Source organism: Thunnus maccoyii, chromosome 14 (genome assembly GCF_910596095.1).
Source record: "Thunnus maccoyii chromosome 14, fThuMac1.1, whole genome shotgun sequence".
NCBI lineage: Eukaryota > Metazoa > Chordata > Actinopteri > Scombriformes > Scombridae > Thunnus > Thunnus maccoyii.
This window is the reverse complement of record NC_056546.1, coordinates 18,903,486-18,917,403: the sequence shown is the minus strand read 5'-3', so window position 1 is coordinate 18,917,403 and position 13,918 is coordinate 18,903,486. Positions and strand designations below refer to the sequence as shown.

The 13,918-nt window shown below is 37.0% G+C and overlaps 1 protein-coding gene across 1 annotated transcript in view; it reads right to left on the bottom strand.

Moving 5' to 3' along the window:
- adgrb3 (adhesion G protein-coupled receptor B3) overlaps positions 1–13,918 on the bottom strand; it is a 123,910-nt gene that overhangs the window by 65,364 nt on the left and 44,628 nt on the right. Inside the window, exons 3-6 of the mRNA XM_042433483.1 lie at positions 10,503–10,613; positions 7,811–7,972; positions 1,574–1,738; positions 594–758 (exon numbers count right to left, since the gene is read on the bottom strand). Of these exons, the coding sequence (XP_042289417.1) occupies positions 594–758; positions 1,574–1,738; positions 7,811–7,972; positions 10,503–10,613 (603 nt within the window). The remainder of the gene's footprint in view (positions 1–593; positions 759–1,573; positions 1,739–7,810; positions 7,973–10,502; positions 10,614–13,918) is intronic.

Genomic DNA, 13,918 nt, shown 5'->3' with positions numbered 1-13,918 from the left:
CTGACTGGTTACACAACAGTCCCACTGACTTTCAAAATTTGAGAGGAACCTCTTTGCCACACACATACCAATGAAATGAAAAAAAAATCCCAGCTGTTTTACACTGCTGCAGTGAAAATTGCATCAGGAGATTATGAGAGTGCTCAGGCCTTTCATATGATCAGACAATTCAAAGCCTGATGGGGACCACTAAGCTGACATCTTTGAGCCTCTAATACATCTATGGTGTTGACAGACAGTTTGGACAGCTAACCCTGAATTATGAGAAAGGCATACAGTATATCTAACTGGATTTTACAAATCCAATTGATAGAGCATGGTCTTAAACATTATTCTTGATTCTTACAACACAGCTTTGATTCTTGATACAGAGCTTTTTCAGGGCACACTAGACAGAGAGAACAGCTCAGTAAAGTCCAGCTCCACATGTAATCTACAATTGATAGTAATGTTGATGGCAGTCATGATTGTAATAACGATGATGACAATATGGGACGGGCTGTTTTTCTTTGTCTCTCTTCTCCCCATTTCAAATGATAATTTCGAATTTAGACATCAAAGCGGATATAGAATTAAGAGGCTCAGGATTTTACCTGTGCAGTCAGGATTATGGCACTCTCTGCTTTCTGCCCAGTGACCGCGACACTCAGATCCCCCATGGGCGGCCGCTGAGCACTGCCTGGTCCTCTGCTGAGTGCCATTGGCACAGGTCACCGAGCAATCGCTCCAAGAGCTCCACTCCTGCCACTGTCCGTCCACTGAGGCACCAACCACAACCCAACAAGCATGTCCCAAGTGAAGGGAAAAAGAGGGCAGACAGAAATGGGAGGAGATATTCAGATCACTATTCTCTCTCAGATTGAAAGCCAATATATAACAGACATTATGTGGAAAGAAAAGAATTGTATAAATACTTGTGAATTTCGGAGAATTGCATTGCAGCTGGCTTTCTGCTTTAGTTTTTCACAGGTTAAAAGTTCTCAAAATAGCCAACGGCAAAAGGAAAATAAAACATGAAAAGTATTTCGGTAGAATATCTTCATATTAAGATTTAGATTATTAAAATATCAAAGGCACAAAGTGCAGAGTACTCAAACTGTTTGTTAGCTGCCTTTCATTTCCCTTGTCTGGGCCGAGGGAAAGCATCTGGGATTGAGTGGTTTTTTTACCGAGTCTGTTACCAGAGCAAAGCTAACATTTACTGTGAGGAAAAACTCATCATCACTAATCTGCTTACCATTCATAGGCAATTGCGGGTAAGTGATTTTGACGTCAGTATTACAGTATTGACTCTCAACAGGGTTTCCTAAACCACATTATTGTGTAAGCACTATTACTTTAAATGCACCACAAAACCTGTATTCATTCAGATCATTTACTCACCTTTGCAGAACAGTATTCAATAATGATTATATATCTGTATGTAAGGTAAACTGCTTCCATCCAGAATTGATCTTTCGAAATGAGTTTATTATAATTATCTTTATGATTTGACCTTTCTTATCTATCCATCATCATGTCGTCAGGGATAATAGTTAATATTGTTATTTTTTAAATAGCAGAGGGATGATACCTGGGCATAGGGCTATGTTGCAAAGCTTAGTCTGGGTCTCAGGTCCGTCACAGGCCCTGCCTCCATGCTGGGGAGGGGCACACATCCTAGTCCTAGTGCGGTGACCTCGGCCACACGTGAATGAGCACAGGCTCCACGGTGACCACTCCTCCCATACACCGTGTACTGCGGGCACAGAAAAGGCGTCAGGCCTAATCAATGTCTCTGCCTGCGCTACAGCATAAACAAACCCATCACTAACTGCACGGAGCCATAAAGGAAATAAAATCAATCAAAATAATTTGCAACAAATCTAATGTAAATGAAACACTGAGCACACAGACAGTGTGGGGCTTCACAAACCCTCAGCCACAAGCATCTGTCACCTCTTTACATTTAGCATTCATTAGCAGACTTCAGTGTGTTGACAGTAATTATAGATGATACCTCATAAACAATACTTTATACAATCGTGCAGAATACAGTATAAGAGAAATGTCACTCTTTGACATGGCAGTTTCAACTTAATAGCAACCACAAGAAGTCAGGCTCTCTAAGTGAAGGTGAGGGTGACATGCAGCAGGTCTGCACAATTTCATAGTATGTTGAGTCTTCTTGGTTGACTGAAAATCTAATAGCAGTGGAGTCGACCTGCAGGTTAATGTGGGATGACAATGGTTCTGCAAATCTGTCATTACTCCAACATACTAATAATGATTATACACACAGCAGACATTCCCGAGCCTGGTTCCACACCTCTGAATAACCAGCCACATTTTACATTTCATTGAGTGATTGGTAATGAAATGGCCATTCAGTCTAAATATCAGGCTAGACAGCCCAAGTCCAAAAGAAAGCTTATTAAAAAAAAAGAAGAAAAAAAAGAGATAATTAATTTGTAATTTTCAAAAAGTATCCCCACAGCACATGTGTACGTCTGTGCAAATAATGCTAGAAAGGCTCCCAAAGCTTGCAATTATTTTTAAAATAATTCTTAATCCCATGTGGCATGTTGTTATTTTTGGATGCTTGGGACATACTGCTACTACAATCATTCAATCAAAATATTAAAACCTACATTAGAAAAATACATGAAAAACAACAACAATAAGATGTCCCATTTTCAAAGTTTTGATCTTTATATAAACACAAATTTTATTAACCTTTTTTAAAAGAATATTTTTGGCATGATTTGAGTTTCTGATGATTCCCTGCATTCCCCTGTATGCTTATTTTACATCACTGCAGATCATTTTCTAACAGGTTTATCTCTGAAATATAATGCTACTGATAAATTTGTCATTCTTCTTCATCTCAGTAGCTTATCAAATTATTATAGAGGTGTTGACAGGAGGTCATGACAAAAGTGCAGCTTTAAAGCCATGTTTTTTCTCCATTTTTTTAAAACAATGGCTGGCAAAAGGCATCATTCCTCTCACATTTTGATTTTGTGTGTAAGCTTAACTGGATTCTGGTTGACAGATGGTGCGTCTTCATAGAACTGCAGAGAATATTTGCTGTTGGCTCAGAGTTTTACTTTGGAGAGGGAAATATGGAAATCAGAGAAGCAGACAGAAGTAAGATACCTCCTGTCTTCTCTTGGCACTTGCAGTGTTCCAAATCATTCACAGTGATATGAAATGATGAACACACCTCTTTCAAAATGTGAAAGTTTAACCCTTGATACTAGCCTCTGAAGCAACTGCTGGCTTCTTGATCTCATAGATAAAGTACATTTGCTGACAGAATTATAAGCTCCAAAATGAACTTTGGTTGGATGGAGATTGTATCAAATCCAAATCACAGAAGTATGTGTTGACTAAAGATATGTCGTGCACAAAACAATTATAGCAGCTAAGATGGTGCACACGATTATGCCAGGTAAATTACAGTGTTTTAATATACATTTGAGGCCATTCCAAGATTGAGGCCATTCCAAGATTGAGCCACAAAGTAAAGGGCAGACTGTATGAAGATTAGCTGCGGACACAATTTATCTGATAGCCTTTTATCATCTGTTGATTGCAAATGGAATTGCCTGACTACTTTGTGCACAAGGAATTGATGGTTCCTCTTCAGAGGGGTCTCTATCCACAGCTTGCGCAGAGGCTTAAAGTTACTGCAGCACAATAGTTGGATCTCAGAATCAGTCGCAGAGTAGTTGGATGTTGGGATCAAGCTGATGGTCCACCACAAGGCGAGCTACTGTCTGTCCCAGCCCCCTTCCCCTAGGCCCTGCTTTGATGCTCTTAGCTAAGTGTCCCACGGTGGCCAAAGCATTTACTTTGCAAAATTCGAGTTCAAAGCAGGCACAGACACCACAGCTAGCAATGATGGAATAGGATTCCTCTTCTTTGTGTGTTTTCTCTCTGAGCTGCAGCCATTTATTTAGAGGGACAGCCATGAGCAATCGCATTATGGTGCTAGAGGTGAAATTCTTGAACCAGCACAAGATGGTGGACAAAAGCGAATGCATTTCACAAGAATGTTTTCATTAATTTGTGGTAAGCTGAGATTCGGTTGGCCTTCTCACTCATATTTTTTCATACCAGTGAGGTTTTACCTTTTTAACCTGCCAAAGTGTGCCAAACTGTATTGACCATACAGTATTTATTTTGTTGTTTAGTTACATCTCTTTTTTGTTACAGAGCAATCCTACAGTCAACTCCACACTAGAGAAACATTGGTTTTCTTTTGTCTACTCATAAAGCTGCAGTTCAAAGGAAAAAGGGAAACAATCAAGCTGCAATACTGCATTTGGCTCTTACAACAGCACATTTACAATGCCAAAAATAAAAATTAAAAACACAATCCTTAATGAATTGTTTTGGTTCTCTGGTCACAACTCACAATCAAAATTAAGCATTTTAAAATACTGTGCCAACAGAAAAAGTCTGTTCATACTTGTACTCAATTGCAACTTATTATTGTTTCTTTGGTAAATATTAAAAGAATAAACTTTTCCAGTCTTTGCCTTTGATTTGCACTCTTAATAAATTTGGTATATTTCCAACATGATTGTCAGTTTTGTGCAACTGTGTTCTAAAAGCACTGAACCATTTTCTATTCTTCAGACATCAGGCAACATCTAAGTGATTAATATGTCATATTTTTAGACTGAACTCTCCAGAGTTTTCTGCTGATAAATATATGCTTTTGTAGATACCTGTCATTTGTTGGCCTATGTTTTGTATCCATGGAGGATATTGCTTCTTATGTTAATTACCCAGTTTTTTCTTCTGCTTATTTTCATAAAATCATTGCTGCAGGTGATGCAAAACATATTAAATCCTGCATACCACCCAAACATACCAGTTTATAAGCAGGTATTTAGTAAAGCAATAATAAAGACCATTATGAATTGACTCAGGTGTTCAGTATGTCAATTGGTGATACTCTTTTCTAAATGCAAAAATTTAAAGTGTTGTTGCATGTTCAACCTATTGGAATGGTTTAACTTCTATGCAACAGATAAGGTGGCATTCTTCTATCTATTTTACAATTATGTTGCATAAAACTGCACTAGCCATGTTCATAGCAGTGAAGAAAACAGCCATTTTCAATGATTTCAATAGTATCTGTGCATGGCAGCTACAGTAACGTTATGGTTCAAGTAACTATAGTTAAACCTGCACTAACATATTTATTGGCCACTTGGGGGAATTTAAAATGATCTGTAAACACAACACTAACATTTTATCTCACCTTATAAATTGATATATGGCACTTGTTAGCAAACCCTCTTTTTAGCTTTGTTTTTGGTCTACTTTCCTTACCAGAGGAAAATATCTGGCTGCTTAGCTGATAAATGTTCCACTATCCTTACAAGCTAGCCACTAAATTTGTCCACTTGGCGTTTGGTGGTGCAGGCAGTGTACAGTGGGTTTTGGAGCTTTTTTGTTGTGATTAGCTGCCTGCCATGAGAGTGGTGAGAACCAAATCAGTCAAAGTTGTGGACTAAAACCAAAACAATGAGCTGAAAGATGTTAAAACTGGAACTACTGGAGGGACAACTGATAATATTGATTATATCCACCTTAACTATAGGTAACTAAAACTACTTGGTTAAAAGTTGTTTTAGTTGCCTATAAAAGGAGGATAGTTATGTCATGATTATATATTAACAAAGTCCAATGTTAATTGTTAGTATGAGAGTTTAAGTCAGGGGCAATGCCTTTCCAACTTCAACAAGCTTTATTCTATGCAATAAAAACATCTCCCTAATCTTGTATTTGCATTGAATGATGGCATTTGACATAAACAGCGTACTACAAAAATATCAACACAATTGATAACAAGTGAGCTGCTTTCCTTCTACAAAATGTGTGATGTAGAATTCAAAAAGACATAACAAATATCCCTAGGTGCTACCTGTTGGGTTAAAAAGGGGGACTGGCATCATAAAGCAGAACTGTATTTTGGCATGTGCACTGTGTTGGATGTATTGCAACCAAACTTGTAGGGAGGCCCATAATTTATAACAGCATGCCCGATCTCAGCCTGCAGCGCCTGAAATATTGTTCACAGTTTATGTTGATATTTTCAGTAATGATGATTGAAAGATTGGGGTCCTTCTTTTTAGACTGAAAGTGATGTCTCTAAATTAGGCATACTCTGTTTTAGAAATATCTTTCCACTTTGGCATACTACAAGCTGTTTGAAGAAAGTGAATCGATCAGTCTGCCTTAAAGAATATTAGATATATACCCCGTGCTTCATGTGGAACCATGCCAGTTGGGATTTTTTTCCCCATTTGTTTCCATAACTCAGTGAGGTTAGTGCTTCATCAGCTCAATTTTAGAGAACGACTTGCGAAAATATGCTATGATCCCAGTGCTAGGTTTTTAATATAAATGAGTGAAGAGAAACACCATTATTTGTCAGATATTACAGACAATTCAATTTAATGAGGCTGCAAGACTATGATCTATCTGAAAACTCATGAGACAATACAATAAATTAGGAATAATGGCATTTTGGAAATTACAAAGACTTTCATCTGAACTCTCCCTCTCTCATTTTCAGTTAAAATTAAAAGTTCTAACAGTCTTACTCTTGTGAGAAAAGTCAACATGGCTTTGGAGTTTTCCCAGAGCTTTATGGCCCAGTTATTTGGTGATAAGTGTTTCTGCATTATTATGTGAAAGAAAGTGCTAGATCCACAATTAGCCACAAGCAAACACCTAATGTCTACAGGTCTTGAGATAACTCAAGGGCAAAAATAAGTTCATATGGGCAGCTCTGTACGTTCTGGTTCTAAATGAATAATTATTGCTCATGCAGATTGATGCATATACCTGGAATTGGGCTATGTAGCTTGTTTTTTTCTGGAGGGATAGAAGCTTTAATGCACTCTGAATTAAATATGAATGGTCAGAGTGGAATAATACTCAGGCTGCTCTTTTGAAATGACTCCTTTTCTAGCTATCTCTTAGTGTCCACACACAGTAAGAGGACGATCCTTTTGAAAACTGCCAACTTCCCACTTACTCATGCCACATCTAAAAATGAAGCACAGTACATCATAGATCAGAATGTTAGGGGAATGCAGCTCAAAGTAGTTTTGATCAGCTATAATTACAGTATGTAGACTTTGTGGTACAGTCACAGAAGCACTCATCTTAACAGCACCTCAACCAAATACCTTGACTCAACATAGGTTCCAAATCTCATCAGTAAATCAACATAATTGTCTGTGTACACAATCTCAAAAATGGATAATGAACTTGTTTAGAACGACACAGTGTCCTTCCTGATGCATACAGACAAATATTAGCGCGTTGCAATCACCAGTCAGAATAAGCATCTGATGCTGATACCTGACTACCAGTGACTCATCTGCTATGCCATCATGGGTTGAGGAAGAAATGCCTTACAGCATGTTTGAAGAAACGCAGCCAAGCGATTTTAGAATTCACTGCTGACCTTCAAGGAAATGAAGCTGACGACATATCAGTGTCTATTGCTCCCCAAGCTCAGTGCAGACCACATGTCATAAACCATTTCAATGCTGATGAATTGCCTTACAGTTACATGAAATGGAAAACACAAAAATGATCATGAAAAATAAACCCACATTTACAAAATAACAAAGAAAGAAAGCATCAGATTAATAGTAGTAATAACTGCAATAATGATAATAATACATTATTAAATAGACACATTGAAAAGTCTGTTAAAACACAGCAACACATTTCCTCCCATGTAAACAACAAATGAGCAAAACATTCATATTCAAGAATCTGCGGCTAACACTACCTGGACAAGGGGCAGTGTTATTGCAAACCCTTGATTCTCTTAAAGGGCCGCTGCAGTGTGTTCCGTATGGTGAGACACATGTTCTTGTTCGCACCTGCGACCCTTGACCGCATGTTACAGAGCATGAGCTCCACTGGGACCACTCCTCTGCACCTGATTCACCTGTGTGGGAGAAGGGTGACACTAGTTAAATGCAGCAATATGGTCCTGCGGCACGGCTAACGGGGCAGGGTGGGGCAAGGTGGGCAAGGGTTGAGTAAAATGGGGAGGGGCCAACATGAGTCACGTTGGGGTGAGGTGGGGTCTTTAAGATTTACAGGAACACTATTGTACACTCTATACTACCTTTATGTGATCTTTGATAAATACTGAATTGGAAGCATAATTCTTTTAACTAATGATTCATTTATAGGCAGCACAATTAAGTGTTTTGCATCTGCAAGCACTGAGTAGCTGCATTAACAATGGACAGATGTGTAAATTAATCAGGCTTTTTAAAACAAATCTAAATGTGCATTTATGCAAAGATCACAGAGAAGGCATAGCTTTGATTATAAAAATGAACAGTAGACAGGGTTGCATTCTAACTGTTTCAGTTCATTTTTTTAAAGAATTCATGCATTTCAATGAAACAAAATAATATGCTTAGACAAAATGAGAAAATCACTATAAATAAACAAAACTTCATAAGAACATGATAACATGCAAGAAAAGCGACATTTGAGAAAATAAAATGGAACTTTAATGGGTGTTAGTTCAGAGAGAGGTCTGAAATATGGGTCCCCTTGCACTGCGGCAAACTATCTAGTTTCCTTGACAACAGTAGAGCAAATTCTGTATTTTTTGACAGTGATTTCAAATAATTTTCTAATCCTAACCTATTAACTACCAGGGGTGGTTAGCTGATTTTATTCAGCAGATTACAGCCATTTTTATGTGTTTGAATGTGGCTCAAAGCAGACTGTTTTCAGGATATTCAAATTTCAATTTTGAATGCCGAGATGTAGTTCAGTGCTGGATAAAAGTAAATGTAAAACATACACAAGAAGAATAAATTATATTGCCATGGTCCAGGCTATGGAGCCGAAATGGAAGTTTTGGCAAACAGACTTTTGAATAGTTTAACTCTGCATTCACACATATTATCACTAAATAATCATATTGCAATTGTAAGATTAGTAGAAAAAGGACCATGGTTGTTACATTAATCTCTTTTGGTTGAATTCAAAAGATTAATGAACAGAAACCAAATTGAGTATTTCTATCTTCATGGTCCAAAAGGGTCAAATATCAAAAAGTCATGAAATGCTAAATAAAGCTGTATATTATGATGAGGCAGTGAGGTGAATTCCAAATCAATGGTAGCCTATATGAGAGAAGAATAAATTATTCGGTGACAAGGGAGTGAACAATCAAATTCCTACATCTAAGTAGTCACCGAATAATTGATGTTTGATTATGTTAAACCCTCAGGTGAAGTATTCATGCATTAGAGGAATAATTTAATACAGAAAGGAATACTTTCAATTGCAGCTCTGAATACATTTATGTCATTGGAAGTCATCAAATCATGTTGGAATTTTAAGCACAATATGCTTTAAAGTAATTTCTCAGCATGTAGCATCAACACATAGTTTCAGCCAAATAGGGATCTAAACCCTGCCCTTAATTTTGCAGATCATAAAATAGACTGAAAGGTGGATCAATTTGTTAAATGAGGCAGTACAGGGAGAGTAAATTGTGTGAGAATGAGAAACAGAGAAGCACAGCGATGCGACTCGACAAGGAAACAACATATGTACAGCGTTGTGTAAAATGGGAGGTGTTAATGAGCATATGTTAGTACCAGTATATATGTATGGAGTGTTGCAAATTAAAATGGTAATGAAAGGAGTTTTTAAACAATGACAGCAATTTCAATGGGACAACACATGGAAAAAATCAAAACATTTCCCAAAAATCAAAATAAAACTTAAAAAAAAAAATCTCAATAACGGCTAAATTTAAACCCACCCACTGAACAAAAAAGGTGTTTTCTAGATATAATAAAACATAAATCAACTAAATAATGAAAGCAAAATTAAGGTTTTGCTGTGGAATTGCTATCACTTATTTCAATACTCTCTCAATTTATTAAAAATGCTAAGGTGGTAGGTTACAAAAGTCATTATGAATTTAATTCATTTCTGTTTTTAATTTTTTGGATGCTACATTTGATTAAGCCACATAGCTTCATTTTATCTCTGAGGGCAGCATCTATCAGTTCATCTTTTGCCAAGTATGTGTTTCATATTTGGCTGAAGGGGTGGGTTTTTTTTTTTTTTTAATCATATGACATTTAATTGATCACGCCTTCGAGGAAGTGATTAACTGCATCAGGGCCTTAGTTTAAAACTGCTATTTAATTAATGTTCTATGAATATACTGTATGAGCAATCCACTTGCCAAGTCACTATGTGACAATAAAACAAACAGACCCACAAAACCCAATTACGTTCTATATTCAAAGTAAATACTCATAGAGAAATGGGAAATTTATCTTCCTAGTTCATATGTAGCAATAGAGAATGAGTAGGAAAAAATAATAATGCAAAACATTTCCACTTAAAAGGTGCAGTACAAGAGAGAGCATGCATGATGAAATTAAGTTTAGTTAAAAAAATAAAGTAAAGAAACATAACTATTGTATTACCAGTTTGTGCCATAAATTTAGCAGATTCAGCTTGCTCCTGCAGGGCCTTTGTGTCATGAACTGATCTTGGCCGCTGACTTTTTACTGTATGCTCTCCGATCATTCCATATTCTATGGGACAAAATAGAGGTTCATATGAAAGCTAGGCTTAAACATGATCTTCTGAGAACAAAAGCTTATTACATACTGTTTTTCAGGATGTTCGAAAACAACTGCAGTACATGGCTAGAAACAAAGACCACACAAGTTTGTATTTAATTTGTCCTTTACTCTAGGGCATAGAACAATGCAAAGAATTTATAAGGGTGAGTTGGAAGTATTAATTGAGCTTGAAAGCACAGCGTAGACACATAGCAAACATGCAAATAAACTCACACCGGTTTTAAGACTCTAACACTTCATCAAACCAGCTCCCTCCCTCCCACCCTCCTGCACACCCAGAAAAGAAAAGAAAAGAAAATGAAAGTAAAAATGTGTAAGCCATCAGAAAGCCACAGAGGAGGGGGTCATGGACATAACATGCTATTGATCCACATGTCATCTTTGTGGGATTTCTTTTTTTTGGTTGACCAAGTCCAAAATATTGTGAGTAAAATTAGACAAATGTATTCTGAGCTGTATTCATTACAATGCATGCCCTCTTTGTTTCCCATAAAAGGGACAAAGAGACTCTGACACCACACTGAGAAAAGTGATGTTATATTGCATTGCATAGTTAAGAATTTGCATCAGCTGTTTTAAGTGAATCTGACACACTGTAAAACAACATTCATACTTTACTCACTTAAATAGCTCATGCAAATTGTTTTATCTGCTTGTTTTTATTGAAAGCTGGCATTACTTTTGGCAGTGTGGTCCTAATGAGGTGATTTTATCATTTGCAAATAGGCAATGCAGGTGATGCATCAACAACAGATTCACACATAGCTTATGTTAGTACATTAGACAATACAATGCATCAGCCATTGATAGGGAGGATGTTTAAATCATCATTTCTAATATAGTTGGTAGCCTCAGTTTCCTGGACTCCCTACAGCAGACTGTAAGCCTAGAAAGACTGACCTTCCTCGCAGTGAGGCCTAAAGGAGGAAATCTGTCATCTCATCTGATCATGTTCCACTGAAAGCTCAAGTTTTATGCCTAATTATACAGGAAATCACTTGACTGTAAAAGAAGACAGTTGTCTGATCCACGCATCAGACAACTGGCATTAACCAAATCAGATCAACAAATATGTTCCATGATTGGATTAGGCAAAATAAATTAATGAATTAAGACCCAGAAAAAGTGGCTCTGGGTTTTCAGCTACATTCAAACAGCATCTCTTCCTTGTATAGCATGAAGAAAACTGTGTTTGAGTTTGCATTAAAAAATATGTGTATAGAGGATATAAGAGGTCATAATGAAAAGAGGGAAAGTCGGCAGATAGAAACAAACATCACAGCGTTTTGATGCCGATTGGGACTTTCAGAACCATGACCATACAAAGTAACAAGCTTCAGAAGCATGTTCAAAAGTCTTCTAGTCTGATTTGATTGTGTCCACATCTGTGTTGTTCAAATTAAGCAGAAAGCACAGTGTGAACTCCGCACTGGACAAACAATGTGCAGGTACACTGATGGTCAGACAATCAGCAGGCAGTTGATCTAATGTTTAGTTACTACTGTAGATTCTTTGACATGTTATCTCTTTACTGTGTTTTCATGCTCTACCCTGTGGTGTCTTGGATCATGAACCCATTCCCCATTCGGCAGAAATAAAAGGACCGTCTGATTTAGTCAGCCTGAATGTCTGCTACTTTGCAGGGAATCATACAAAAAGCGGGACACGCTGCTTTTTAATGAACTTATACAAATGAAACTAAAAGCTAGTAGCACTTTCATGCCACTTGGCTCTGTGGGGTTGGATGGATAAAGGGGCATGGCTTCTTTTAATGCTTTTACTTTTTATTATCATCCAATGTTTATAATGAAAAAAGTTGAAAGTATGTTGTAGAAATCATCATATAGACACTCATACTGTCATGTTTTCCATTGCATAGCAAAAGTGTTAGAACCTACAGAGCTTCACATTTGTGATTTTCAATATTAAACTGAAAGAAAATAATCCCAAGCTATCGCTCTGTTCTATTATTTACATTAAGAAAAAACATAAATGTGAATAAACTGGTTAGTAACATACATATATGAACATAGATGAAGCTGGAGGCTATTGTTCTTTTTAAATACTAATCAATGTGACTGACTTGACAAATAATTGATAATAATTCTCTCATACCTTTGAAAATGACCTGCCTGTGCAAAACATTGATCAACTCAGTCCATTAAACTGTGATATTAGCCCTGCAGTCAGTCACATGTAATCTAATCTAGCTCCCAACAGCTCATGATGAACAATACAACAAAAGCGTTGCAACATGAGAGAGATTATAAAAATGTCATTAAGATGTCAGTGAGAGACAAACTGTCATTACAAGGCAAACTTTTAAATAGAAGTGTTTCATCATCATCTTTTCATGACGAATGTTTGAGTAATTATATTTACATCAGTCTGGACAGGAATCTATTATTAAGCTCAACCTGCTAGTACACAGATAAGAATTGGTTAATTTAGTGCGTAAGGAGTTCCTATTTTAAGTGTATGGAACTGGAGTCACTTTTAATGCCTTAAAGCCAAGATGTTAATCCAAAACACTGTGGTTCAGATGGCCTGAGGTTGAATGAAAAAGATCACGATGTCGAAACATGACACCAGAAAAGTACTGAAAAATAAGCACAACAGTTTAATTGAACTACCAGGATTATATTCAAGCCTGTGGCTACATAACAGTAAACATGAGAGACAAACCAGAATTTTAATAACTGCTGGGGCAGGCTGTTGTCATTTGTCAAAGCAGCCCAAAACAGGGTGTCTTAACTGTATTACAAGGCAGAAAGTACAGATGATGCATTTATCATGTCATTACTTGGAAACATTTGCTCTGTTTGAGGCAGCATAATCTTGAAGTTTTGGCCAGTATTCACAACTTTTAAACTGTGTGTTTTAAAATAAATTAAGACGGATGAGGTGTCTGTCCTTCATTCAGGATTAAAGAGAATACTTATTGACATCCATCAACCATCATGCTTGAACAAAGGAGAGACAATGCCATTCAGGAAAAATCCATCACTGTTAGTCGCCTTTCTGTTTGTGCACCGAGTGATTCATTCACTTTGTTTTGCATGCACACAACCTCGATGGCATGCATCACTGACAAAGCATGCGTTTTTGGACTAAGAATTAAAAATTACTTTTCTGCAACTGTTACAGTGGCTATTAAATTTAACAGAATTGACCAAATCGATGAATCAGCCTACCCAATGTGTTTGTGGAGGATTAAATCTATTTGTCTAAAATAGGGAGCCGGTTTGCTCAGA